The sequence below is a fragment of the Chelonia mydas genome, chromosome 7, assembly GCF_015237465.2.
Source record: "Chelonia mydas isolate rCheMyd1 chromosome 7, rCheMyd1.pri.v2, whole genome shotgun sequence".
Lineage (NCBI taxonomy): Eukaryota > Metazoa > Chordata > Testudines > Cheloniidae > Chelonia > Chelonia mydas.
Window position 1 is genome coordinate 28,597,691 of NC_057853.1, and position 27,587 is coordinate 28,625,277.

Consider the following 27,587-nt stretch of genomic DNA (forward strand, 5'->3'; position numbering starts at 1 on the left):
TAAAAGTCTAACTGAAATCCAATTGTGTCTATGAAATTGCAAGCCCTCTCCAATATCAATAGACAATGTTTTTATTTTAGTAGGGAGTGACTGCCCCTCTTACTGTATTATGGTTACTCTGGGAGGTTTTAATGAAGCCTTTCCTGTTCATTTTCAATGCTGCACAGCTGTAGAAAAAGAAATGTAATACTAAACCTCTGATACGTAAATGTCAGGGGCTGCATTTATACTGAGAGTAGCACGTGAAGGTTCTGTGCTCAGGCTGTCCCGTCATCATTTAGTTCACCATGTCTAGCTAGTGAAGCACAGAGGCTAGGCAGGATCACGTATTGTCTAGTAGCCCAAAATACCAACAAAACCTGTTCATATAGTTTAATCATACCTATGTACCCTAGGATATTCTACATGTTTCTTTTCCTACACTAGTCAGATCTGATGTCTATAACGAACGCTTAAGTATGTAGAAGACAGTAATAGAACCATGCATTTTTACCATTTACTTCAAATATGGTTCTGAATAAACACCTCTTTCAACATCTAGCTAAGGAACAATAATTTGTGAACTCTGCATGGATCTGTATTTGAAAATTTGGGACACAAATAGCCATAGAGCAATACAAAATATTTTTAGTTGAATGTTGTGCTCTAAAGAGAAAGCTCCTGCAAAAGCGGTTACTGGAAAATTGGAAGTGATGCCTACAACAATGCAGGAAACCAGGAATCTTGAATTTGCTGAAGATTACAAAGGACTTAATTTACATGACACATTTTATTTTGAAGTTCTATATATTTTCTACCTGTATTTTATGCACTTTCATTGGAGGGATTTATTGCTACTGGAAGTTCCTCTTTTCCCAAATGAAGTGTAAAGATGCATATTATTCCCTTTAAGGAATAACAGACTTAAAATATTTTGTACTGCCCAGGAGAGGGCTGGGAAGTACAGGACACTTCTGGAGCAAATTCTAAGACTGGGGGTATGTTGGGGTCACCTCGTGGTATAACCCAGGCTGGTGAGAGCCAGAATGTAACCCAAGTGTGGCTGACACACAAACACTCAGGGTGTGGCTTGCATGCTGGAAGGCTGCTGGTGAGTCGCCCATTGGAAGATACTACAGCAAAGCATAGTGAGGCACCAAAGGGTGCAGGGCAGGGTGTGACACCGCTGCTCATTTGTCTGGATTGTACCCTGGTATGTCACGTAAAAGCTATGAAGAACTCCCTGTACTTTAGCAGAGATGTTATTCCTAATGCCCTGGCTGCATTTCAGTTTTGGGAATATACCTTGTGCCAAGTCTTGTTCAGACAAAACTGGCAGTAAGTCAATGGGAACTTTGCCTGTGTGTCAGCACAGAGTCAGGACTGCAGGATTCCTTCATTCAATCTAACTAAATTCCCCCAGCAGTTCTGACTGGCTATGGTAGACGTCTTCCTTTCCTGCCCTAAACTATTGTGTACAGTTGCCTTAAGCAGGACGGCTGCATTTCCAGCAGGGGAAGAAGGGAATAATATATGTGCCATATTTCAGCGATGTGCCCTTTTACCATTCTAAGTGATAGTGGGTATCACTGTGAGAAAAAGAAGATTTTTTATTAAATCATGAGTTTTTAAAATAGTTTAAAAAATTACAACTTGATTTAATATTTATAAAAGTTAGGAAATGTATTTTCTGCCCCATCCCTTCAGCAAGGTTACATCTTTCTGACAAGTGAATGCAATGGTGATATTTGATACATCCATTAATGCCTTGGTAGCATATAAATATCTTAGGTCAGCATTTCCCAAAGTATGAAGTGCATTCCCCTAGGAGAGGGAGGATGAGTGCAAAGGATTTGCTGAGGGGAAAGAGGTGGAGGAGGTGCAGAAGATGTATAATTGCAGATGGATGGTCCCTTGACAACATATGGAGCATATGGTGAGGTTGAAGGGAGGCAACAATTGATTGTATTTTCTTGAAAGCCGGCTTAGCTTGCAAAAGTTTGGGAAGCACTCCTATTAATTAGTTATGCTATTAATAATTCCCCTGCCATTATGGAGCTTTGAACACGGCTGCACCTTGGTCCCTGCTGTTGTCTGCCTGTGGCACATAATAATCTAGTCTCCAGTGGTCTGTGATATTTTCATCTACTTTCAGCTGTTTCGTGTGCAGGTGCTGAGTGGGTTGGTGGCCTGTGATGTGCAGGAGGTCAGACTAAATGATCTGGTGGTCCCTTCTGGCTTTAAACTTTAGGACTATGAAACAAAGTTGGTTTACATGTGCTACCTTCATCAAGAGAGAGGCAATTTATGGAACTTACAGATAGTTTTGCTGTCAAATAACAGTGGTTCTTTGTGTGTGCTCTTTGGTTCATAGATCAGTCTTACTGTGATCGGCTGAGGCAGGACATGTACTTTCTCACGAGCAATGGCAGACTGAGTGAGCACCTGGCTGATAAAATTATTCTTCAGCTAAACAGAGTTTATCCCCAAATTCTCACCAATAAAGAAGCAGAAAAGGTAAGTGACTGGATATACCTGCAGTATTTCTGGATGTAGCTTTATTTTCTGGCTATCCTGCATCTAGGTTAGGACACCAACTGGTGAAGCTGCCCATGCCAACCTAGAAGACAAATCCCAAAACCTCTGAATGGTTGCCCCTTTGCTTTCTTACTATCTACAAAATGTGCACTCATCACTGTAGTATTTGAGAGCCTCACAGCTATTAATGAATCTCTCCTTACCACATCTCTGTGTGGTAGGAAAATATTATCTGGGAAATGGAGATCATGAGGAACTGAGGCCTTTGTTACCAGGTTTGCCCTGGGGTACTTTGGGGTACGCTCATTTATTAGGGTTACTCTTCTGTGGGGGTGGGGTTCTGTAATTCTATCTATGTACTGCTTGTGTCACGTGTGTTTTCATATGGAGCGCTACTTCTCCCTTCTGCAAGTCCCCTCCCAATGGAGCTATCCTGCAGGACCTAGGTCCCCCAGGGCTGGGTTCCTCCAGCTCTAGAACTGGATGAACACACACACACACACACACACACACTAACAGAGCAAATCTGAGTGGACCGGGTCAATCAGCACTTTCAAGCTGACCCCTTATATGCCCCTGGACTCAGTGGGCTGCGTCAAGCAGCACTTTCAAGCTGTCACCCTTATGTGCCAAAGCTACCACACCGGAATAGAGTACGCCTGGGCAGGCTGGGTCGAACAGCACTTCCAGGCTGCCACCCTCATGTGCCCCTGGATGCAGTTGTCTGGGTCGAGCAGCACTTCCAAGCTGCCACCCTCGTATGTCACAGGTTCAGCACGTCCCTATCCCCACTGTCACATCACAATTGTACTGGTAGTAACCCACTGGATGAGCAAACCCCACAGGATTTTGGGGCACTACAGGGATCTTTAGCTGAGGTAAAAGAAGTGTTGCTGCAGAGTAAATGGGGAAGCTAAAAACACAAAAGAGTAAAGTTCAGAGAGAGAGAGAGAGAGAGGCAACCAGCTTAACCATAAAAGTTAGTTATTGAATAATAGTGATAACTACACAAGGAGAGCCTAAACCAACATAACAGTTACATTATTAAAGGTTACAAAAGTCATATATAGAAAACCTGAGGTAGAAAAGAAAACAGAGAGAGAGGGGGATAGAGGGATCTCACCCACTCCATGAAGCTTGAATTGGTCGGGGTTCCCAGGTGATGGTGGTAGCTCAGGGTCCCGAGTGCTGGAGACAGGCAGAGCCCCCAGCACGATCAGTCAGGAGAAGATGAAATCCCAGTGGAACTGACACAGAGTTTAGGTCCATGCATCAGAACATTTACTTGAACATAGGTAGGGGTTTTTGTAGAGAAACAACAATGATCCAAGGGAGAACACTAGCTTTGTTTATGGGTAAACTGGTGACTCAAGGGTTTTCTTTAGGCTAGACAATAGGAGCTGATCACTTTTGGCTGTGGGTGGTGTTTCTTACCAGGGAGCTCACAATGCAATTAGGCTGCTTCAGTATTTTGGATATCAATCAAGGATTCATTACTAGAATTGGTCTGATAACTGCTGAGCTGGGTGTGTGCAGGTGTAGGTTCATTAACATCTGGAGCATGGATCCCCCATGATGCAGTGCTTCCCTACTTTTCTAGTCCCAGAGTTCAGTGCAGTGCTCTGTTCTCTATTCTGTATGCTAATGGAGATGCCTCCCTGTCCCATCTTTCATGCAGATGAGGCATGGGGAGTTGCCTTTGTTCTTGTCACCCTTGTCAGGAGGGGTCTAGCTGTGTCTCCCAACACCCTTCACTGCTCTCTGCAAGTCTTTTCTCTGATTGGTTTTGGTTCAAGCAGAGGCTGGTGTGGGTGGGGGGTGTGTGTTTCATGAGTCAGACAGGCTGGATACTGCGCCCTGATTCCCCAAGAGCACAGAGCTGACTGGTGTCACCTTGTCGTTATTACAAGGTTGCACCAATTTAATGAAAGGAGTGTTTTTAAAGCAAATCCCCGTGCTAAATTAATACGAGCCAGGTTTAAATTGATTTAAGTGTGTCCAGACCAGGGTTTAACAAAACTGATTTAAAAATGCACCCTTAGTTAAACTGGGGCAAATTGGAATACAGATCAGGCCTGAGGCAGTAAAGCCAGCAAAGCCAACCTTTTCAAAGTGGTCCCTGCTTTGGGGTACAAAATTATTTATGCCAGTACAAAGCGAGTGCAACATGGGTATAAAATGCCAGCACATCAGAATGGTAATAGTTTGCACTTGCTCTGTATGAAAGATGCAGAGAGCAATGGTGAATCAGACTTTTAGGCCTGGTCTACACTGGGGGATCGATCTAAGTTACGCAACTTCAGCTATGCGAATAACGTAGCTGAGGTCGATGTACTTAGATCGACTCACCGCGGTGTCTTCACTATGGTGAGTCGACTGCTACCACTCCCCCGTTGATTCTGCCTGTGCCTCTCGCCGAGCTGGAGTACAGGAGTCGATGGGAGAGTGCTCGGGGGTCAATTTATCACGTCTAGACTAGAGGCGATAAATCGATCCCTGCTGGATTTATCGCTGCCCGCTGATCCTGCGGGTAGTGTAGATATACCCTTAGAGTTCAAAATAATAGGCTGGATCCTGTTTGGCATCAGTATCAATTCGATCCGCCATCACTGAAATGAGTGGAGTTATTGCAGTGTAAGATGGTGTCTGTCCAGACCAGAATCCAAACCATTCTATCTGCATAGTTAGGGGAAGAGGCCTGACTTAGATGATGTGAGATGTAAACAGTTAAAAAAAGGCTCATTCATTTAGGATTCACAGTAAATTTAAGTCCTGACATTATGAAAGCTGGATGCCACTCTTACACTCATGCTGAAACTGATCACTTTCCCCTGAGCTCGTGTACATTTGTTCTCTTTTTCATTTCCAAAACTTGTATATATTATGCTCCATCTTGCACACCTTACACTACTGGCCTCCCAGGGCTTCAGTGGGAATTTTGCCTGAGTAAGGAGCATACGAAGGCATTCCTCTAGATAAGAAATCAATCCTAAGTGTAATGTTATCTCTCTCTACCATACTGATCCTAAGTGTAATGCTTTTATATTGATTTGCCAGATAAATTTTTGAACACTTTGCAAATGCACTCATGTCTAAATGATTTCAGCTAAGGTTAGGTGCAACATTTTCACTCTCACTGTAAGGTTTACTACTGTTCAGCACTTTGTCAGACCATGGAGAAGGCCATCTCTTCCTCTGAAGCAACATGGATAGGAAGACAGGATGAACACAAAGAGTGACACATTAGTACTATCATGATGGCTAGAACATGTCCTGGCCAAACTCCAGAAAACTGTGGAAAAATCCTTTACATGTTTGTCCCAGTTCTGAGATGTGCATTTTTAATAAGACTAAATTAGAAGTAGAGAACTTTTTATTAGCCAATGGCATCAAAAGTATTTCTATTAATGCTGTATTTACAATAAATTGGTTCCTTGCTAACTCAAACTCTGGGGAAATGATAAGCATCCTATTGTGTGGGCTACACTGCAGTTGATCAGATGCTAAAACAATGTTTGATCAAACTAAGTTAAGCAGCTGGTTCAAATTGTGGATGTTGACATTTGAGGTCTGAATCATTATTTTTGTTTCCTATCCTAGAATGCTCATGTACTGACAGATACTTTTAGCAAAATAAACATAACTCTGTATTTTCACTCTTTCATAATGTAAATGTAGGGTAGGAACTAATTCAGCACTGTATCATTGCTTTTGTAGTCTTTGTTCTAATGACTGCTTTTTTTCGTACAGTTCAGAAATCCAAAGGCATCGCTTCATATTCGGTTGTCAGATCTTATAAGCCACCTACAAAAGAAAGGAGACAAACACTGTCAAGAATTTTACAGGGCTTTACAGATCAATGCTGAACAACTGTATAATGACTTGCCAAGCAGAAAAATCCTGAGTAAGTTGGGAGACTTGTGGCTTCCCTGAGTCAATGTATCACAAAATTTGCCTTTGCTGGCATCCCAGCTTATTTTGAGGAATTAAATGCTCTTTTTCCATGTGTTACTTTCTACAGACTGGAGGATTTAGAAGCCACCTAGTAGATTTGAGTGCACCATTAATTTTGATTGGAACTGGATGTCCAAATCTCTTTACCAGCTTTGAAATCTCAGCCCCTGTATTTATGATACAATTTATGCCCAACATGTAAAATGCAGAAAAATAACCTAATTCAAACTTTCTTTCTTTTAATAACTGCCTCTTTCCCTTTTTTGCATTTTGTTTAATAGCCCATTTATTTATTTTTCAAGCCTTTATTCTGATTTGTAGTAAATAAAAGAGCTATGTTTTAAAATAACAAGTGTGTGACACAAAGTAACAAAATCAAGGCGCTCAGAGACTTGGCTTCCACTCAATTCTTAAATCACCCAGCTGTGCTTCATTAACTCCACACACATCAGATGTTAGATCACGCTTGTTTCACAAATACTTGCAATGGCAAACCACAGTGTTATTTACCTGGACCCTGATCCTGCAAACACATAGGCACGAGTAGTCACACTGAGTCTATGGGCCTTATTACATGCATACGTATTTGCAGGATTGAGGCCTTAGCTATTTCCATATTTTATACTGCAAAGCAGATCTTTTTCTAAAAGCAGAGAGATGAGGTCCAGCTTACTGTGCTGGGAAAATAATGCTTGCCATGTATGACTCATCCAGTCCAGTAAACTGAAGAAAGAAAAAATGCTCAAAGAGGAAGTGAAATACATTCAGCACATTGAAACAATTTGAGTAGCATGAGGAAGGGCTGCTGCAATTAGGTTAATGAAGCTGCAAAAGGGCTGCATGTTACAAAGTCCCTACAAACTGTCTAATAGCACTGATGCTGCACCATTCAACCCCCGAGTGGTTTTGAGTAGCTCTTCAGTAATATTCCAGCAGAGTTTTTGGTCATGTGGTCAAACCCCTAAGATTGACAGCGTAAAGACAAAAACAGGCCAGGCCAAAAATCCGAACATCTGTCTTTAATTAATATGTAACAAATAATTTTTTGGAGAACAATTGACCTGGAAAATAGTTACTGTGTTTCAAAACACTGAGCCTCCTGCCTTCATCTAGCATCTCTTTATGCAGTACAGCTGTTGTACACACTGAACTAGAAACCCCTACTGATTTGGAGATAGCATCCTCTTCATACCACACACATGCCATCTCCTGGATAAAATGCAGACTCCAAAGTTAGCCCAAACTTCCCTCACAGTTGGAGGGTGTTTGCATGTGGGCTTTGATTTGGGTCCATTTCTATATCAGAAGTCCACATTGGTAATTATCACAGCAGCATTAAGTCCGGCCCTTTGATTTGATGTGCGCCTCGCAGAAGCCATCCCTGCTGAGGCTGTGTGGAAGCTTGGATCAAACACACTAGTATCTCAAAGAAATCTGTCGCTTTAGCTGAAGGAGTCAGGAATAGAAGTGCAGAGTTACCTTTCCCGGCTGAGTAGAGGACAGCCAACAGGCATCACTTAGGAAGGGCTTGATTCTGCAGCCCTTGCTCACCCAAATACTCCCGCTGAATTCACGGAGGGTAAAATTTTCAAAAGCACGTTAATGACTTAGGAGCCTAATTCCCATTCATTTTTTAAATCAGATATTAAGTTTTTAAGATCTCAAGTCCCTTTGAAAATGGGACTTAAGCCCTTCTGAAAATTGTGCCCTGAGCCTACTCCAGGGAGTAGATGTATCAGGATTGGGCCCTCACACATTAAGGGTGAGAATAGCAAGTGGGGCTACTAGACATGTAGAGTGAAGTAAAGCATAGAGGTGTTCCTGTATCTGTGGGGTAAATGAGACAGCATTTTGCACATTGAATAATATTCAAAGCAGTCCCAAGACTGCTTTTGCCTCACTTGTGTGGTACAACCACAAAGCAGCATTACATTCCCTATTCCTTAGCAGACTCTCTTATGTCATTGACATGAGTAGTATCATTAAGATTTCTGTGCTAAAACACATACTATAACTATATTGTCATAGATTGCAACTTCCTTAGTCTCACATAATAAGGAAATAAATGATGTATTCTGAGAGCATTGTAAGTATTTGTATATTAGAGGTTAGATAGCTAAACTGGTTGATCCTCAGACTGGATTAATTTGCTAATGTTTGTGAAAATGTGAAGTGCCAAACAGCTGGTCTGTCTTCTTATTAGTAATGTATGAACTAACAGCGCATGAAAAGTAACCTTCTTAAAAACACAGTCCCTTTCTAAACTGAAGCAGCAGAAAGGAAGCCTATTGTTTTTACTTCTCACTGAAGTAAACTTGAATTGGTTAAATACTGAGGTCCTGATCCTTCAAGCCTTTAAGCACATGCATAACTTTACTTGTGTGAGTAGTTGTCCTGTTGTTGAGTAAAGTTAAGCATGTGCTAAGGATTTGGGCCCTAACATTGTAAATATGAAGAAAGAAATGACATCTTCAAGCTGAGATCTTTATTTGGTTTCATCCTAATCTTTATTTAGAGCAAAGTTATGAACACCTAAAAAAGAGTTTGTAGTGGGATTTGCCAAAAACAAATCATGCCAAACCAGCCTAATTTCCTTCTTTAATAGGGCTACTGACCTAACAGATAGGGGGGAAGCAGTAGATGTGATATATCTTGATGTTTTTAGTAAGGCTTTTGATTCAGTTACACATGACATTCTCATAAGCAAACTAGGGACATGTGGTCTTAGATGAAATTACTATAAAGTGGGTGCACAACTGGCTGAAAGTCCATACTCAAAGAGTAGTTATCAATGGTTTGCTGTCACTTGGATAATGGTTTGCTTGTGACTTGGATAATGGAGTGGAGAGTGTGCTCATGAAATATGCAGATGGCACCAAGATGGGAGGGATTACAAGTACTTTGGCGGACAGGATTAGAATTCAAAATGACCTTGACAAATTGGACAATTGGCCTGAAATCAACAAGATAAAATTCAATAAAGGCAAATGCAAAGTACACCCTTGGAAAGGAAAAATCAAATGTACAGCTACCAAATGGGAAATAACTGGCTAGATGGTAGCATTGGCGAAAATAATCTGAGGGTATAGTGAACCACAATCTGAATATGAGTCAACAATGTGATGCAGTTGCAAAAAAGCCTAATGTCATTCTGGGGTGTATTAACAGGAGTGTCGTATGTAAGACTCAATTGTCCTGCTCTACTCAGCACTGGTGGTGCCTCAGATGGAGTACTGTGTCCAGTTGTACAGTTCTGGACACCACACTTCTGAAAAGATGTGGACAAATTGGAGAATGTCCAGAGGAGAGCAACAAAAATGATAAAAGTTTTAGAAAACCTGACCTATGAGGAAAGGTTAAAAAAACTGGGCTTGTTTAGTCATGAGAAAAGACTGACGGGGGGATCCGATAACAGTCTTCAAAATATTTGAAGGGCTGTTCTAAAGAGGGTCAATTGTTATAAAGGGGATTAATTGTTCTCTGTGCCCATTGAAGATAGGACAAAAAGTAGTGGCTTAATCAGCAGCAAGGGAGATTTAGTTTAGATATTAGGAAAAACTTTCTCATTGTAAGGGTGGTTAAGCTCTGGAATAGGCTTCCAAGGAGGGTTATGGAATCCCCGTCATTGGAGATTTTTAAAAACAGGTTAGACAAATACCTGTCAGGGATAGTCTAGGTTCCCTTGGTCCTGCCTCAGTGCAAGGGTCTGGACTAGCTGACTTCTCAAGGTCCCTTCCAGCCCTATGACTCAATAATATATAGTACAAACACGATTTGGGGCATGGGGAAATATTTTCTCCAGATTGCCTTTTTAAAGAAAAACTATTGTAAATTTCAAAGTTTTTTCACAATCTTAAAAGACAACAAAAATTCTTCCCTTCTCATTAAATATAGAGCTTGAAGATAAATGTCTAGTCGCGTTACAAGAGTCCCGCCAGGGGGCGAGGGGGTAGGGAGTGGGGGGAAGGGGCTAGATACACGATACTGATTGTTTCTGATGTATTCTGAAGCTTTGAATCAATTCTCATTCTCTGATACTGATTGAAGTTCATTTTTCATTTCTCTTTATACTGACAGAGAACAGAATGATAAAGGGCTAGATCATCCCCCACAGGACTACCCTGGTAAGGGGCTGGGAACTCTGCAGGGCCTCTCTCCTGGGGTGCTCCTGGCATTGTCCTTGTGGGTGGTTCTCATGCAGCAGACAAGCAGGCCAGCCCTCGAAACCAGCCGATCAATCATCATAGGTTTTGAGGACTCCATAGAGGCTTTGGAGAGGGGCTTTTTCCTCCTGACTCTCACCAACCTCTTGGCAAAAAGGTTCAGCAGTATCTGTGCTGTCTGAGGCTTCCCACTTCAGTGAGTGCTTCTGTAACGCCACTCAGAGGGATGTCAGAGCACGGGAGAAGAGAGCTCCCAAGCTAATGCTGGCTAAGGCAGAACTAACCTGGGCAGGTTCCCTATGTTGGATTGGTGTGGTGGGGGCAATGTGTAGCGAGGGCTCATGCACCCCCGTGATCCACTTGTGGATCCAGAGCCCGGAGGGGTTTCTGTGGTGAAAGTGGAAATGATGCCAAGGAGGTGCATTTACCCCATTCTGCAGCGCCTTGGGGGAGGTCTGCCATGCTTTTGTTCCAGCTGCCCAGGGAGCTGGATGGGCTGATTGGGCACAAAGGTACCAGAAAAATCAATATAATAAAAGATCTCAAATTGCTGCAATGCAAATTTGGAATTCAAACAAACTATAGATTTTTTTTTATTTGAAAAATTAACCAGCTTCCCACAACTAAATTCTTCTGACTGAAAAGCTCCTTCCACAAATCAGACAGTGTTTCAGTGGAACAATTTTGTAATATTAATTAAACATTAGGAGCAATATTCATTGGTCCTGGTGTTTCCACAGTAAGAAGCCTGCCAGACCTGTGCCACGCTGAGCTCCACATTCTGAGAGGCCTAGATGTCTCTTGAAGGAGGATCCCCTCCCTCCCAGGGCAGTGGTGCTGGAACTAGGGTGTTGGGGGGTGCTGCTGCACCCCCTGGCTTGAAGTAGTAATAATCCAAATACATAGTTTCCATCATCAGCACCTCCACTATAAAAATTGTTCTAGCACCCTGGCTCAGGGTAAGAGTTGCAGACTCTGCCCTTTCTGGGCTTTGGTAATAATATATGCCCACTCATTTGCCATCATTTAGGGTAACCAAATGTCCCAGTACAGGGGAACAGTCCCAGGATCCTAGCCAGAACCTAGCATGGGGATTGGCTGCCTGGGTACTATCACGGTGTCTCCTGTTCCATCCTGTCCCTGCACTTGAGCTAGTGCGGGGCCCTACTGCATTGTCTTCTAGAAAGTGATATGTGGTCAACCATCTATCTTAACCAGTGGTCAGGCAGTATAATAAGCCATGATTAACACGTGTCGAGCAATGCTAGTTATACACACTCTGAGACATGCATGTTTAGTGTCAGAGTTCCCTGAATGGGGACAGAGGGTGCTTTCACACTATAGCAAACTGATAAAACACTATCAAATTAAATAAATGACTTCTCCAGCTGTGATTGCTAACAGTGGAAAATCTTGTTGACAGGCTGGATTCCCCTGCTGTTTGATTTTGCAGAAAAGTACCAATCTCAGGACCACATCCGATGTGCCAGATGTGAGCACGCAGAACCCATTGACGTCAATGGGAGTTGCAGATGTGTGTATCTGAAAGCAGAATTCGGTCTCTGATGTTGGCTCTCCAAGTCCATCGCCGTGTAGGTTGTTTTCATGGCAAAAACACAGCTCTGTGACTTGGCTGTAGGACGATGAGGAGAACATCGATGGCTGTGGGAATAAACCCTTGTTTAAATCCTGATATTTTTGTAGCGATCCGTTTTCATAGTGACTGTTGATTTGAACTTTGTCCCAGTATGAAAGCCTCTCTCTGATGTAATGTATTACCAGTCTTCCTCAACTCTCTGGGCATTCACATATCTGACAGGAGAAATGTACAGAACAATCTGACTGTGTGAGGCCTCGGTCTAGCAAGGCTCTTAGTCACAGGAGTGATTTTACGCATGTGAGTACTTTCACTGGGTGCCCATCAGGCCCCAATGGGACTACTGGCACGCTTAAAGTTATGCATGTGATTAAGTGCTTTGCTGGACCAGGACTGTAAAACCTCAGCGTCTTCCACCTGCGTTGAAATGATGAATTCTCTATTTCTTTAATAAACACAGGGCCTGATTAACTGCAGCGGTGACATGTCTTTAGAAGGGGTGAAATATTTCACATAAAGATTTGCTATCTCTCTGAAAAGTGGTAATACAGACTTTCCCTCCGTTTTGCATGAATTGATACAGAAGTGTGTTGGCTTGCACTCAGTACTAACTCTTGGTGTGTTGCTTTTATTTCTAGAAACCTCAGCTTCCACAGCGATAGACACAGACAAGGAGAAACATATTCTAACTGACAGGGGTAAATAAAATGCATACAATACCATTGGACAGAATGATACTTTCAGATGACGATGCAGTTTATTTTACAACTTAATTTTACATTTATGGAGCAAATAATTTGTTCTCCTAGTCTTTATTGTAGCTATTTAAATAGGTTTAACTTGTATTAGAGGAAAACTTATTCAGCCTGCAACGGAGAAATCTGGTGTCATAGAATTCAAGAGATTATAGAGCTTTAGGCAACATTTACATCGGCATTATTTTTAAATTTGGCATATTTTTAACTAGTGTTTAATTTTCCATGCCCTTCCAATACTTTAGCAATAAAGGGTTTTACAATGACTGTTGTGCTTTTGCAGAAGAACCTTGTTACATCACTTTTGCAGATTAGTGAGTAGACAAAAAGCAACCAAACAAATAAGAGAAAACCAACAGCAATAACAAAAAGCCCCAATAATAATGGTGAACTAAATATACTTTGTCCATTACGGGTAAATTGTGTCTCTTCCCTTGCCCCACTCAGTGCTGTGGTGGGGTCCTGACAGCAACATAGCCAGCACAAGAAGGGGAGGGTAAGCTTTTTAGGAAGCTGTGCAAAAGGTCAGCGCACCTTTGTGCTCCATCATACTGAGTAAGGGGCTGTGGATTGGAGACCACTCATATCCTCTAGCCATTTTCCCTAGGCAGCCACACCAAACTGTTGTAATGATGACCCTGAAGTAGCAACTGCAGAGTGACTGCACTGCTGGAAAATTTCTACTTCCTGCTCTCCCTGTGTCTGTGGACAACCCCAGCACGTAGTCCATTTGTTAGGCTAGAACTGGGATTTGCTCCTAAAAGGATAAATGCAGTTTAGGTGGATTCATGATAGCACTTCCCAGTGTGCTAGTAAATGTACGCTACCATGTTATGTAATAGGGAAGAAGTCGTGGTAACCTGAGGCCTCGCTACAGCACTCAGCCATTAAACATTGGCCAGTTTTTGTCTGGGGCTGAGTGAAGTGTGGATTAGCAAGGTTCTATCATACTTCAATATAAGTACCATATTTCATTTCAGTTGGAAATGTTTAAATGGTTTCCAGTCAGGGATTTGAATTAAATATACAAATAGCTTTGCATCTCAGTTGCATTCAGAACCATGAATAGCAACAGAAAACATTTTAAATATTCGTATTCATTACTTTGCAGTGCACATCTAAATGCATTCACACACAATACTCTTCCCAATTCATTTTATATAAGTAAGAATATACATCTCTATACTGATAGCTGACATTTAAATAAATGAGATGTATATCCACTCAGAAATGTGAAAATCTTGGGTGCTAATTACATACAGAATGGTTGATGACTGGCCTTTTTCCTTTTCTTTTTCTTTCTGGCCATAGTTTATTTCATGAGGTCTGATCCTGCAGTCCTCGCTCAGAGAAAATTCTCAAGAAAGTCAAGGTAACTGAAGTCAGGAGTTTTGAGCATGGACTGAAGGACTGGACCCATAAAGAGCAGTAATTCTTCCTGGTGGAGAGCCAGGAGATGGGAAGGATGAAGAATGCAAAGTATAAAAAAGAAACATTATGAAAAACTACTTATTTGGGGTCACATTTCAATACCGTCACTCTCAGTGAATAGTACCTTACTCTATGAGCAGTTCACTGACATCCGTGCGACTACTCGGGGAGTTAGGTGCCCCTTAGTGTGAGTGAATGTATCAAAATCTGGCCCTTATTTTGCCATTTTTGTTTAAAAACAAAAAAGGAGGTGGTTTTTTTTACACAAACTAGACATTTTTATGTAAATCTAAGACCTTTTTCATGTGTAATCAGGCCTCCCATTCTGAGTTCGTATTAGAACAAGAGAGGCTAACAATCTCAGAGTAATTACAATACAAAACACTTACAATAAAGTGATTGTATTTTATAGTACAATAGGCACAGAATATACCTAATTATGGTTATGCAAATTTCATGTGAATAATCTTAGCCATGCATATTAATAATAACTGAGGTTAGTGAATCATCAGATAAACTAAACGTTCACTTTTCTGTGCTCTTTTACTAAATTCACTTTTCCTTTTTCGTCCTTAGGTCCCATGTTCTTCCTTGCTTGCTTTAGTGTTGCTGCAGGATTAGCATTGTTCATGTACTGCTGGAACCCAGGTAATCTACTGAATTGTTTTAAAGGGAAATTTTTATTCTCAATCACTTTAAGGTAAAACACATTTGAGGGGTTCCCTGCATATCTTAAGAACATAAGAACGGCCATACTGGGTCAGACCAAAGGTCCATCTAGCCCCGTATCCTGTCCTCTGACAGAGGCCAATGCCAGGTGCCCCAGAGGGGATGAACAGAACAGGTAATCATCGAGTGATCCATCTCCTGTTGCCCATTCCCAGCTTCTGGCAAACAGAGGCTGGGGACACCATCCCTGCCCATCCTGGCTAATAGCCATTGATGGACCTATCCTCCATGAATTTATCTAGTTCTTTTTTGAAATAATATCTTGACTAAAAGCTGCTTCTACACTAGAGCTAATGGAAGATGTCATCATTCGTTAATGAGGTTAGGATGCAACCTGTGCCCCAGATATGCTAGGAGATAATTAATAAAAAGCTCATAAATGAGAAGAGTCACTTTTTAAAGATCTAAACCATAGTACTGTGAACTCTCATTGCTACAGCAGGCCGAGAGGATTCATGCTTCCAAATTAGAAAACTTATTTAAGTAGTTAATTGAAGTCTAATCAGTGCCTGCACTCTTAGTTACTTAATCACAAGGAGGGAATTTTTTTATTATTATTATTATTTTTTCTGTCTGGACCTTCAGCATATGATCAGTACAAATACCTGACTTACATAGAAAAAATCATTTTTATTGTTGTGACCTGTACCACTTGCATGGAGAGTAGTTTTCCTAGATTTCCTCCCTAATGGCATGCACCTTTTAATGGCTCATGAATAAACACTGCCTGCCCACCCCCGTACAAGTCCCCTTCAGTAAATGAGTAGGTCTGCTTGTTCTGAGAATTAAGGACTTGTGCATTGCCCAGGGCCCTGTTCTGCAGCCCTTACTCAACGTGACTAATGCTAATGTAAGTAATCCATTGGCTTCAAGTGGTGTGAATGAGTACTACACAGCATGGGAAGGGTTGGAGAACTGGGCCCTTACTTGATAGCTGATTTAATCCTTTTTCCCTGCAGTATAAAAGACTCCCAACAATATAACATCTAAAGAAATAGGTATGGGGGCACACTGATATTTGACAAGGTTCTCTTTAAAGTACGTTAAAAAATCAGTTGTAAATAAGGTGTAGATAAATATTTGTCAATCTGTGACCTAAAACAACACCCATCACCCTGGTATCTGAGCACCTAACTATCAAAAAATAAATACTGGCAGATTCTCCTTACACTCGAGCTCTGCTCCATGCAGGGATATCTGTGTGTGGGTGCGAGCAGGAGGGGGAATTAAGGTGCTGGTAACAACACCCTGATTCTGAGGGCCCACCCTAACACTGCTTAGAGCTGTTGCCTTAATGGACTCTATGCCATTAAGAGGATTGGTGTAATGGAGCAGACCTCTGCCCTGGCCCCTCACCATCTCCCTACAAGCATAAGGCACAATGTCTGATGCAGTGACAGGGAGTTCCCCTACTGCAGCAGACTTCTCTGATGGGGATCTGAGGCTGGATTATGGCCTCTTTCTGCCACCTGGGTGGGGCTAAGGGGCCATGACAGGGCTTGTGAATCCCACCCTTAGAGTATTTCAACTTTATTGAGAGTGGTAGCCGTGTTAGTCTGTATCAGCAAAAACAACAAGGAGTCCTTGAGGCATCTTAGAGACTAACAAATTTATTTGGGCATAAGCTTCTGTGGGCTAAAACCCACCTCATCAGATGCATGGAGTGGAACATACAGTGGGGAGGTATAAATACACAGCATATGAAAAGAAGTGGGTTTTAGCTCACAGAAGCTTATGCCCAAATACATTTGTTAGTCTCTAGGGTGCAACAAGGACTCCTTGTTGTTTCAACTTTATTTGCTTCTCCTGAGGAAGATACTGCTTGGGCCTGAATGATCTTGGCAAATTAAGTCATAACTTGAACCTGGTGTATTTAGCATGAGGATGTTCATCTGTTTCTTTTGGAGGAGATTCTTTGGTTTTTTGCTTAACACTGCTCATAACAGTGGGCAAATGCTGGTTGCCTGCCACAGCACCAGAGTTCACATATAACAGTTTGAATATGAGTCATTAATGTGATGCAGTTGCAAAGAAGCCTGCTATTGTTCTGGGACGTATTAAGAGGAGTGCCGGATGTAAGACACAGGAGGTAATTGTCCCGCTCTACTCAGCATTGGGGAGGCCTCAGTTGAAGTATTGTGTCTAATTCTGGGTGCCACGCTAGGAAACATGTGGACATATTGGAGAGAGTCAAGAGGAGAGCAACAAAAATAAGAAAAGTTTTCGCAAACCTGACCTATGAGGAAAGGTTAAAAAAACTGGGCATGTTTAGTCTTGAGAAAAGAAGACTGAGGTGGAGACCGGATAAAAGTCTTCCAGTATGTTAAGGGCTGTTATAAAGCAGACTATGACCAATTGTTCTCCATGTCCACTAAAGGTAGGACCAAAGTCATGGGCTTAATCAGCAACAAAGGAGATTGAGGTCAGATATTAGGAAAAACTTGCTAACTAAAAGGGTAGTTCAGCTCTGGAACAGACTTCCGAGGAAGGTTGTGGAATCCCCATCATTGGAGGTTTTTAAGAACAGTTTGGTTTTTGGACAAACACCTGTCAGGGATGGTCTAGGTTTACTTGGTCCTGCCTCAGTGTAGGGGATTGGGTCTGAATACGTTTCAGGGTCCCTTCCAGCCCTAGGTTTCTGTGATTCTGCTTCCTTGAATCCCTTCCATTCTAGCTTCAGCTGAACACAGTGTTCTTTATTCCTTCCCCAGAGCTTTAGTGCTGTTGACAAACACCAGCTCATGGACGACTTAAGCCAAAGAGATCATTTTGATAAATATTGAACATGTGTCAAAAGTGATCCATAGTGATCCATCCATCCATGATTTTTTTTTTAACTTGAGATTCTGAAATACTCCCTGTTAAATTGCTTTTGCAAATCAAAGGTCCCTTAGCTAGGCTTTTCAGTTCAGTTAATTCACAAAGTACTCAAAGGAACAGCTTTCCCCCAGAAGCATTTTTGTAAAGAATCTTTGCAAAACGCTGTTTATTAAAACTGTACTTATCAATTGATTCGTTCACTTTCTTTTTTCCCTTCTGACCTTTTTGTTTTTGTTTTAGATCCAAAAGTTATAGGAGGAGCCAAGAAAATATTGGGATTTTCTCCTATTATCATAGGAAGACATGTTAGAAATATTTGTTTGGTATACATAGAAGATACATCAAGGAAAAATTAAGGAAAAGCTGCTTCTTCAGTCTTCTGTACAGTATACTTGCCAACGGGAAAACAAATATATATACACACACTATCTATTATACCAAAGATTTAGGTAACTGGCTTTAGCAGTAAATATGCTGCTTCAAGGTGCTTTCAAATGGTCAACTATATATGAACTTGTGGAAATGGATCATTTATTTTTGTAAATGCTTCTTTTAAAATACTTATCATTTGGGTATGAATATTTTTAATACACACCTTAAAAGGATATTCTAAGTCATTATAGCTCTTAAGCCATGTTTGTGTATTTGTGTTTTATACTGGTGTAGAGGAACACAGCAGTTTAAAGGATGTAATTCTATCTCTTTTTACTGGTTCGTTTAAGAATGACACTTAAAAAAACCAAAGCCTTACTAAGAAATGGACCTGATCTTTTGTGTCAGGATTGTTCATTCCCATCTGTATTCTTTATACTACAGGAGTATATGGCCACTGTCCCTACAAGACTCATCACTAGCTGGTTCAGTTTGTGTGTATTCAAAACCTTACAAGGTTTCCTGACTGCCGGGGTCTGAAAACTGTCTGTTCTCATTGTTATAATACATTGAGCAAGGGTAGTCTTCACACAATGACCCTTTGACTTTGTGGGATGGCAGAACTATCAAGCTTTCGAAGCTACCAAGTAGGGTTCTCAGTTTTACATCGTTCTTTCTTTTCCAGGAAAGTTTGTTTAGTTTTGGTATAGCCAGGAAACTGAAGTAATCCAGTATATTTGACAGGGACTTCAGAAATAATCAAAGCTGCATGACATGCTTTTGTTTATGTCTGAAAAGATGTATTTGAACATGAAGTACTGTAAAATTTCCTAAGGTGACTTGATCACATGTTATATTGTTTCTTCTGTGAGTAAAATCCTGAAAAACTTGTGAAAGTCTTTCTTAACACATCAAGAGTTGGTGTCAGGCTAAAGCATGTATGGGAAGTACAGGGAGCCAGGACTGAAAATAAGATTTGAGGGGGAGTGGGGAGAGGTTGTTTTGTTTTGCATTTTGGGCCCAATCCTGCTCTCATTGATGTCAGTAGGAGTCTTCTGTCCTCCTGCTCCTTCTCCCTGCCTGGGTCCTGAACCTGGCTACAAATAGTGACATTCACAACAGGTGGGTTCTCTCATGACCTACTCCAGAGTATAAAAGAAACTGGGGATATCCTTCCCCAAACTGCTTGGTAGGGCGATCTCTTCATCAGCCCCTCCTTCATGGGAATGTTTTGCCCATCAATTGATATTCCTTTGTTTTGCCATTCCTTGATATTCCTTTGTATCCTCATGGACACAGTTAATCATAGTAACAGGTATTGGCTTTCTGTGTTTCATATTCTAGAGTCTTTCAAGGTTCAGCCTCAAGTACCCCAGTCTTAGGGCTTGTCTACACAGGAAAGTTATACCAATATAAGATAAGATGTGGATTTAAATCACTATAGTTATGCCAGTATAACTCCCTGGGTGGACACTCTTATTCTGGAATAAGAGTGGGATTTTGGGGTTTATGGGAGTTTATGTCACGTTAGAAAGGGTTGAAGCTAAACCAAAGTTTAAAAAAAAAGCCTCTCATTCTGGAATAAGAGTCTCCCCAGGGGGAATTGTACTGGTATAACTATGGCGGTTTAACTATGCTGGTATAATTATACCAATATAATTGGTAAAAGGTCTTGTGTAGACAAGTCTCTAACTGTGAAATTTTCCACCCCCGGAGAACAGGTTTCTAGGACTATCCCTGGACTATGGCTGCATTTTAGGGCAAAATGTCCTGTTTCACCACATTTATAGCAGTCTCTCCCCAGTCCCATCTTTCTGAAAAATGGGACAAGTCTGAGAACCCCCTGCCCTTATGGCCACCCATATGATAGGGCCCATTCTTTCCAGTGTGGTAATATAAGGTTCTGTATTGTCTCCTGGCATCAGGCGTGTCATCCCAGGGCCTTTCCACACTGGAATCTGATAGGACTCCATCTCTTTAAGAGCCTTGAACATTGCAGCCCTTTCTTCCTGTGGCTGGGCCATCCCTGTTCTGTTGATCTTCCTGAAATCTCTGGAACTCGTCAGCCTGTGGCATGTCATTTGTCTGCTGCCTCCCTTTTGTCCGAGCCCACTGAACAGCGAGCCACTTTAGTGTTGCCCTCACTTGGTCAGGTGGGTCACCGAACAATCTTGTCTTTCGTTTAGCAGCTGCCCCTAAAGGACTCAGGGCTTATACTTCATCCCACTCCTTAACTTCTGGTCTGTACCTAAGGGTGGATAGACAGGATCCTTGGTCTAGCTCCTCCAGCACCCCCAGCAAGCATCTCTTCTGACATCTTGATGGGTAGATGTCCCCACCACCACCCAGAGAGTAGTAAGAAGTTGTACAAAGGTCCTTTCACTGGGCTGTTTAGTTTTGGACTATAATCTCCAGTGCTTTGATTTATACTTTCCCCTTCTCTAATGCAAAGCGGACTTTTTCCCACGTAGAGCCTAAGCAACATCCCATGCATGACTCCCTAGCAAAGGGCCTGGATGAATGGGTTGGCTTATATAACACTAGTGCTCCAGTCAATCAGCTTGGGAGGAGAAAAGGGCTGGAGCAGCAATAACCAACTATCTAACCAGTCAAAACACATCCCAGGGGTTGTCAACATTAACAGTTTGATTAAGCAGGTCTTAGTTAGCACCTACTGGCTAGTTCTCCACCCTCCTACCTCCTTACTGACTGTCTGATCTCCTCTTCCTACCATTTGAACAGTTTCCTGTGGTCTTAATGGGCTCACTTGGTGCAGTCCTTCATGTCCTCTTGTAAACAATACCTGGTTCTCTGGTGTGTGGGTATTTGGGCTGTAATCTCCCAAACCTATCAACTAAACCCTGAAGGAAGGGTGGGGGAAAGCCACCCAACAGAAACCTGGCAGCATCTTCAGGTATTTGACTGTCCTGTCACATACACCAGTCAACATTCATGGGCCCTGCATGCCCACCAGTGGCTATGGCCCTGATCCAGCAAGGGGTGTAAACTTGTGCCTAACCTTAAGCATGTGAGTAGTTCCATTGATGCCAGTGGGACTACTCGTGTGTTTAAGTGCCTTCCTGAGCTGGGGCTTTTACCAGAAAATCTAATTTTTTCCCAGTGTCTGAGTTTCAGAGCACCCTAAGAAGGTAGTAATGACAGGATAGTTTATACCTAAGAATTCATCTGACTCTTCAGTCTGATCATCTTACTCCAAAGAAAACAACCCACATTATCCTCTTAGAAACAACTGATCTTGTAATACATTGTTTCCTTCCGAGACAAATTTTACAAGAGGCAATAGCAGGCCTGGGGAGGAGCGGGAATCACAGGACCAGATTTCTGAATAACAGACCCCTTTTAGCACCCTCAGCATATTTGTGACCAATTGAGGAAGGGCTGAAATAGGGCCCAAAAGGGCCCCATTTCTCCCCTTGCTGACGTCAGTGGGAGTTTTTCCATTGCAGTGGATGGGAGAGAAGCCAGCCGTAACTAGACGGCATAGTTTGTCTATTAAATTTCTAAAACTCTGTGTTTTCAGTAGTTTAACTACCTTAACTTCACTAGAGGAGCTCCTCATTTACATACACATACAGCAATGTCAGGAGTGGGTCACAGGACTATTTAAATATATAGCATAAGATGGACATGAATAAAGATTCTATGCAAATGAAATAACATCATTTGTCCTTACCCAGCAGAACAGTATGTTTAGATGTTTTTTCTTCCATCTGCCCCATCATCTCTCATGTCTATTTCATTCTAATAGCCACCGGGTCAGGGAATCTTGTTACAGGGATAACTGTGACAGTGCTTGCAGCATTTCCTGTAGAATTGCCATGATAATGTCCTCAGTGAGCACAACCCACAGCTCTGCTGCCAGAGTTGCACACTGATCCAGCATTGTGCCTACCTCCAAGCTGGAAAGTGCTTGAATTATATTCTGTTCTTCCCGTGTCTTGCCCTGTAGGTAAAGTCAGAGCGATATTTTTCCCCAGCACACCGTCTCTAATTTATAACATCAAAAACCAAATGTGACTCTCCATCCAGCAGGGGCTCCTCTCTAAGGAAACTGAAATAAAACGCTTCTGAAATGTAAAAGGATTTTAAACCTTCATGCCAAAACTGTATTGGAAACCTCATTAGCGTGAGATGATTTCTGTTTATAGCAAAAGCACTGTACAAAACAGAGTCCTCTCAGACAGCCACATCTCATTTTAATGCAAATACAGCAGCCTCGTTACTAGTAAGCAGCTTCTCTGTGTCTAGATTATCCAACCTAGTGTGCCCTGGACAAAAAACTTTAAACTGTGATTTGTTATGAGTTATTGTTGAAATCCTACAGGAAGAATTAGCATCTCATACACTTTGAAGGCCAGATTCTGCCACGCTTGTAGTGTACTCTACCAGCAATCCCACTGAAATATCCCTGGAGTACTCAATGTAAGCATGGCAGAATCTGCTCCTGATAGGGGTTAGGGCCCAGAACCTCAAAGCTATTTAGGTGCCTGGCTCCCATTGAAATCAGTGGGAGGTAGGTGCCTAAATAGTTTTGAGGATTTGGGCTGGGTTCTTTAAAGAAAATGGCTTTGATCATCTTTTGCAATCATGCAAGAATTGGTATATTTACTAATGGCTAAGGTTATAGTCTTTCCAAGTAGTGTTTCCAGCTACTTGGTGTTTGAGATCTACTGAGATGAGGTTACTTTTCACAAATAAAATCTCCTGGGAAGGACAATCATTAGATTCCCAGCTACTAGCCCTGGAGAGAGTACACATGCACCCTGTAGCAGGATTTGGCTGTAAATCTGAACACACAAGGTAAAATTTTTCTTATGCTTCTGTTTTCAGGGCAAACTTATTTTTGGTCCAGTATGGTCAGTTGAAGAACCCCGAGAGTAAATAAGAGAAAACTACTTGTTCTTTGTTTGCTTTTTCTTGCATTACTTGTAAATGGAAACTGATGGTTACTTTGTATCAATATATGTAATTTTTACACAGTGCAATGCACAATTACTATATGCGGTGTTGTTGTAGCCAGGTTGTAGAGAGACAAGGTGGGTGAGGTAATATCTTTTATTGGACCAAGTTCTGTTGGAAGTTTGTCTCTGACACCAACAGGTGTAGGTCCAATGAAAGCTATTACCTCACCCACCTTGTCTCTCTTGCACAATTACTGTACTAGGTTTTCTCCCACCACCACCCCACCTTTCTGCTTCCCATAAAGAGGATTTGAGGAAACAGAGTGACAGCAATAGATTTCTTGTTATTCTCTCAGTCTGGAACAGAAGGTTCCACACAATTTTGTAACCCTGTAGGGATGGTTGCATTTTCTTAAAAAGTTCTTCATTCAGGAATGGATACTAAACGATAGCTCACTTCTTTGTGCAGTGTGTTTGTATACAGCATATGTCAGTTTTTCCATGTCCAGTGCCATGGGAAGTGGATAGGCTAGCCCTTTGGAAGTCATGAATTCTGTGGTGTCCTTCTACAGAAGGGAAATTTAGGTTAGATATTAGGAATAACTTTCTAACAGTAAGGATAGTTAAGTACTGAAACAGATTAATAGTGGAGGGTATGGAATCCCCATACTTGGAGGTTCTTAAGAACTGGTTAGACAAACACCTATAAGGGCTGATCTATGTGTACTTAATCCTGCCTCAGCGTGGAGTGACGGACTAGATCTGTGGCTCAGACTTATTTGATTGTGCCTCCATTCTTTGTGTCTGTAGTGTATGCCTCCCCTACGGGGCGCTCGACCAGCAGTCGCCACTCTCCTGCAGCCCAGCTCCAAAGGCAGAGCAGAGAGCAGCGGCTGCTGGCCGGACTCCCAGCTCTGAAGGCAGAGCCGCCGCCAGCAGCAGGGAAGTAAGGGTGGCATGAGATGGTACTGCCACCCTTACTTCTGCACTGCTGCTGCTGGCGGTGCCCTCGGCAGCCACCACTCTCCGGCCACCCAGCTCTAAATGTGCACTGTGCATTTTTTCCCCCTAAAGCATCTCATGCCCCCCAGAGCACGTTCCACCCCCCCACCCCAGGAGTACGTCCCCCCCCGTGTGAGAACCTCTCAACCGGATGACCTCGTGAGCCCTACATTTCTATAATTCTATTATTATTATTGTTTTATTTGACATAAATAAAGTTAAGTTTTGGATCACTCCATCTATTTGGAGAGAGCTAAATCCCCCTTCAAACCCAGAATAAACAGCCTGCCATTAATGATTCAAACGGCCATATTTAGGCCCCAGTCCTGCAAGGATTTGCACACATGCTTAACATTCCGCATAAGGATGTAGTCCCACCTGTGTAACTTTAAGCAGTGGTTAAGTGCTCGCTGGATCCAAGCTTACTTTCTAAATTATAGTGGGTTACCACATTGTGAAAAATTGTTCCTGTGTGTCTGCTAAAGACTGAATATAGCTCAGCCGTATTGTCAGCATCCTCCAACCTACTCAAAGTAAACTGACTATGCACAGGGCTGTTTAGAGAGGGAAGAAATTTGCTGTCCCTTCTTCCCCGAAGCCTTAGCCTCATGTTACAGTAGCATTGTCGAATGGGGGGACATTGCACAATGCACCCTTCCAAAACAAACAAACAAACCCTCCGCATTGGCATGGTCATAGCAGCCTCGCAGAGCACAGCTTTGCCGCATATTAGAGACTCTGTACCTGGTGTACAGATTGCCATCATCTTGTCTCCGTGAAACGGCACTTTTTCTGTTGTTTTTACATTTGTGTGGGTGCAGCCGAGGGGAAGTTTGTCCCCCAAAGGGCATGCAGTCCCATCCAAATGATTGCTGTCACTATGGGGAACTTCTTTTTTCCTCTGGTTTCTGTCATGAATGGGCTATTTGATTTAGATCAAAACTGAACTGCCTCCAATTGCCTCAGTCTTGATGTCAAACGTACCCAGATTCAAGGAAAAAAGACAGGCAATAGCCTGATCTTTAATCCTCTAAAATAAAGCAAGTAAGCAGACAGCATATAAATAGTTAAACCAGGCCAACTGGGCCATCTGTATCCAAAGGGCATGGAAAACAAAATGACACATCCCTCAATAGGTTTGCACAACTCCATTTGAAGGGAACAACTGCACTATTTAAAGCGTGACTTATCTGCAAGCGAGAACTATATTAAAGTGATCACTCACTCAGGAATGTACTGGGTTACTTTACAGTTCTAGCTGGGCTTCTCAAAGCCACGTAGGAGATTTGGCTACTCAATTCCCATTGAAAAGTTCAGCTTTTGGATCATTTTTGTAGTACTGTATGTAAATATCACTCGTGGCTTTGTTTTGGAGTTTTGTGTACAGTAATAGCAAAATAATCATAAAATATTAATAAGGAATCTTGCAATCTTAGATTTTTTTTATTGGGGAATTGTATAGACATCCATTAGTCCAGGAAATTCATGGAATTCTTGAAAAGTCTGGCCAGTGTTACTGTTCCACTAAGAAATGCAAGCTAGCTAGTATACTGCCTGGGTTTGATATTTTATAGTCCTTGTTCATATCCTTGTTCATATCTTCCAGTGATAACATTTATCATGTATATGTCATGTGAGCTAAAGGAAAGTTGTTATAAAGTAAAAACATTAAACAAAGTTGTTAATTCAAATTAAATTTTAAGAATTTAAAGAATCTGTGTGTTGGGAAGACTATAATGTTGTGTTTTTTCATGTATTTTATGCTTTGCATTGAAGTCAAGAAGTGCCCTACAATGTGTTATGTTGCCCCCTAGTGGCTGCTGCCTCCAGGGGCTATACTATACTATACAAGGGTGAATGTTTTGAGTGGGACAACTAGTTATCACAAGTTATTTTAACTTCATCATTTTTGTTTCAGATGTATTTACAGTATTCCTTGTTAATCTGTTCATCAGTCTTAAATTAAACATGAAATACTGGTTCATAAGAGGGTCTTTGTTAGAGACTGCCTTTACACGTGTTTGTTCACTGTTTCATTTTAAACCCCTTCACTCAGACTTAGAATAAGATAAAACCTGAAGTATCAGGTATGAAAAACTCTTCCTGTTGTAAAATAACTTCCTTAAAATAATGGCCTCAGGATTTGATTTAAGCCTGCCACAAAGAGGTTCAGAGCCAGGCACAAGTGCAATGTGTGACCTGCCCCAACCTTTCACATATAGCTCTGAGGGGTGAACTGTCCCATGCATTTTAATGGAGTGTTAGAGGATCCACTGTTCTGTCAGGTCCCACCAACACCACTCAGCAGAAGAGAGCCACTGGGATAGGTAAAATGGGGGTGGAGGGTGAAGGAGAGAGGAGACACCTGCGGCTTCCAGTAGAGAAAGAAAAGAAGGCCCCACACTACTGCACCTGCTTCTCTGGATGTGGTGGGGGGGAGCACCCCTGCTACCCCAAGTGAGGGGAGGGGCCACAGTGGAGGACTGGAGCCATGGTATGGAACCCTCCTATGTTACTGTGTGTCTGTGTCCCCAGATTACTTTAATCCTGCCCTAATAGCCAGAGCTATCAGTGCGGTGCTTTCACTATCTCTAATCATCATTTGTGTTGCAGGTGTGTCATTTCATATACATGTGGGCTGCTGAAATATAACTATTTAGATAAAGTATGTATGAAAGTACCATGACCGCAGGAGCTTCACTTTTGCAGTGTGCTCCGAGTGACCCTGTTTGCAAACATTAAGCGAGAGCTAACTGCTTAAAGATATTTCCTTGTTTTCCAAGCCATGCCCTGATCCCTGCTTTGGCGCCCTCCCTTTGTGAGCTGACCATCCTTCCACCAGCGGGGTTTAAGAGATCTTCCTGAACGAATGAGCCTGCGTGTTTTGAACAATTGGAACGTTAAATAAATCAGCTCAGAGCTATCTGAAAAATTGCAAGTTGGAAAGGAGGTCAGCTGGAAACTGGCAAACTCTTCCCGTGACCAACCTGAGTGGTCCTGTTTGATCTCACTGAGGCTGCACAGGTTTAAATGAGTTCAGATTTGGTCCCACCACTTCACGTAACACTATCCTGGGAAGTTTCGACCATACGCACAGGAATGTTTACACATTCGTTTCTTAGGCTATCCACTCCTGAGCAGGACTTCTAATGAATCATCAGTTCACTCCCACTGAAGGAGGGCTGGAGAATATGCCCCTTCAACCCAAATTAAATCTGGCAGATTCCTCGATGCCTGATCCGGCAGATGATTCCAAGCCTGGTATTGTTGGAGTAAAAGGATTCCAGTGTCATGTTCAAAGAGGAGCTAGGCATGCCTTTAAATA

General features: G+C 42.1%; 1 protein-coding gene across 3 annotated transcripts in view; it reads left to right on the top strand.

Annotated features, from left to right (window-relative positions):
* Positions 1-26,249, top strand: part of CARD19 (caspase recruitment domain family member 19) — a 51,603-nt gene extending 25,354 nt beyond the window's left edge. For 2 of the 3 annotated variants that reach the window (XM_027830386.3, XM_007068215.4), the window contains exons 2-6: positions 2,354-2,496; positions 6,268-6,421; positions 12,870-12,929; positions 14,994-15,065; positions 18,207-26,249. In XM_027830386.3, the coding sequence (XP_027686187.1) occupies positions 2,354-2,496; positions 6,268-6,421; positions 12,870-12,929; positions 14,994-15,065; positions 18,207-18,322 (545 nt within the window). In that variant the 3' untranslated portion in view covers positions 18,323-26,249. The remainder of the gene's footprint in view (positions 1-2,353; positions 2,497-6,267; positions 6,422-12,869; positions 12,930-14,993; positions 15,066-18,206) is intronic. The other variant, XM_037904741.2, reaches the window with a different exon arrangement.
* Positions 26,250-27,587: the final 1,338 nt, after the last annotated feature.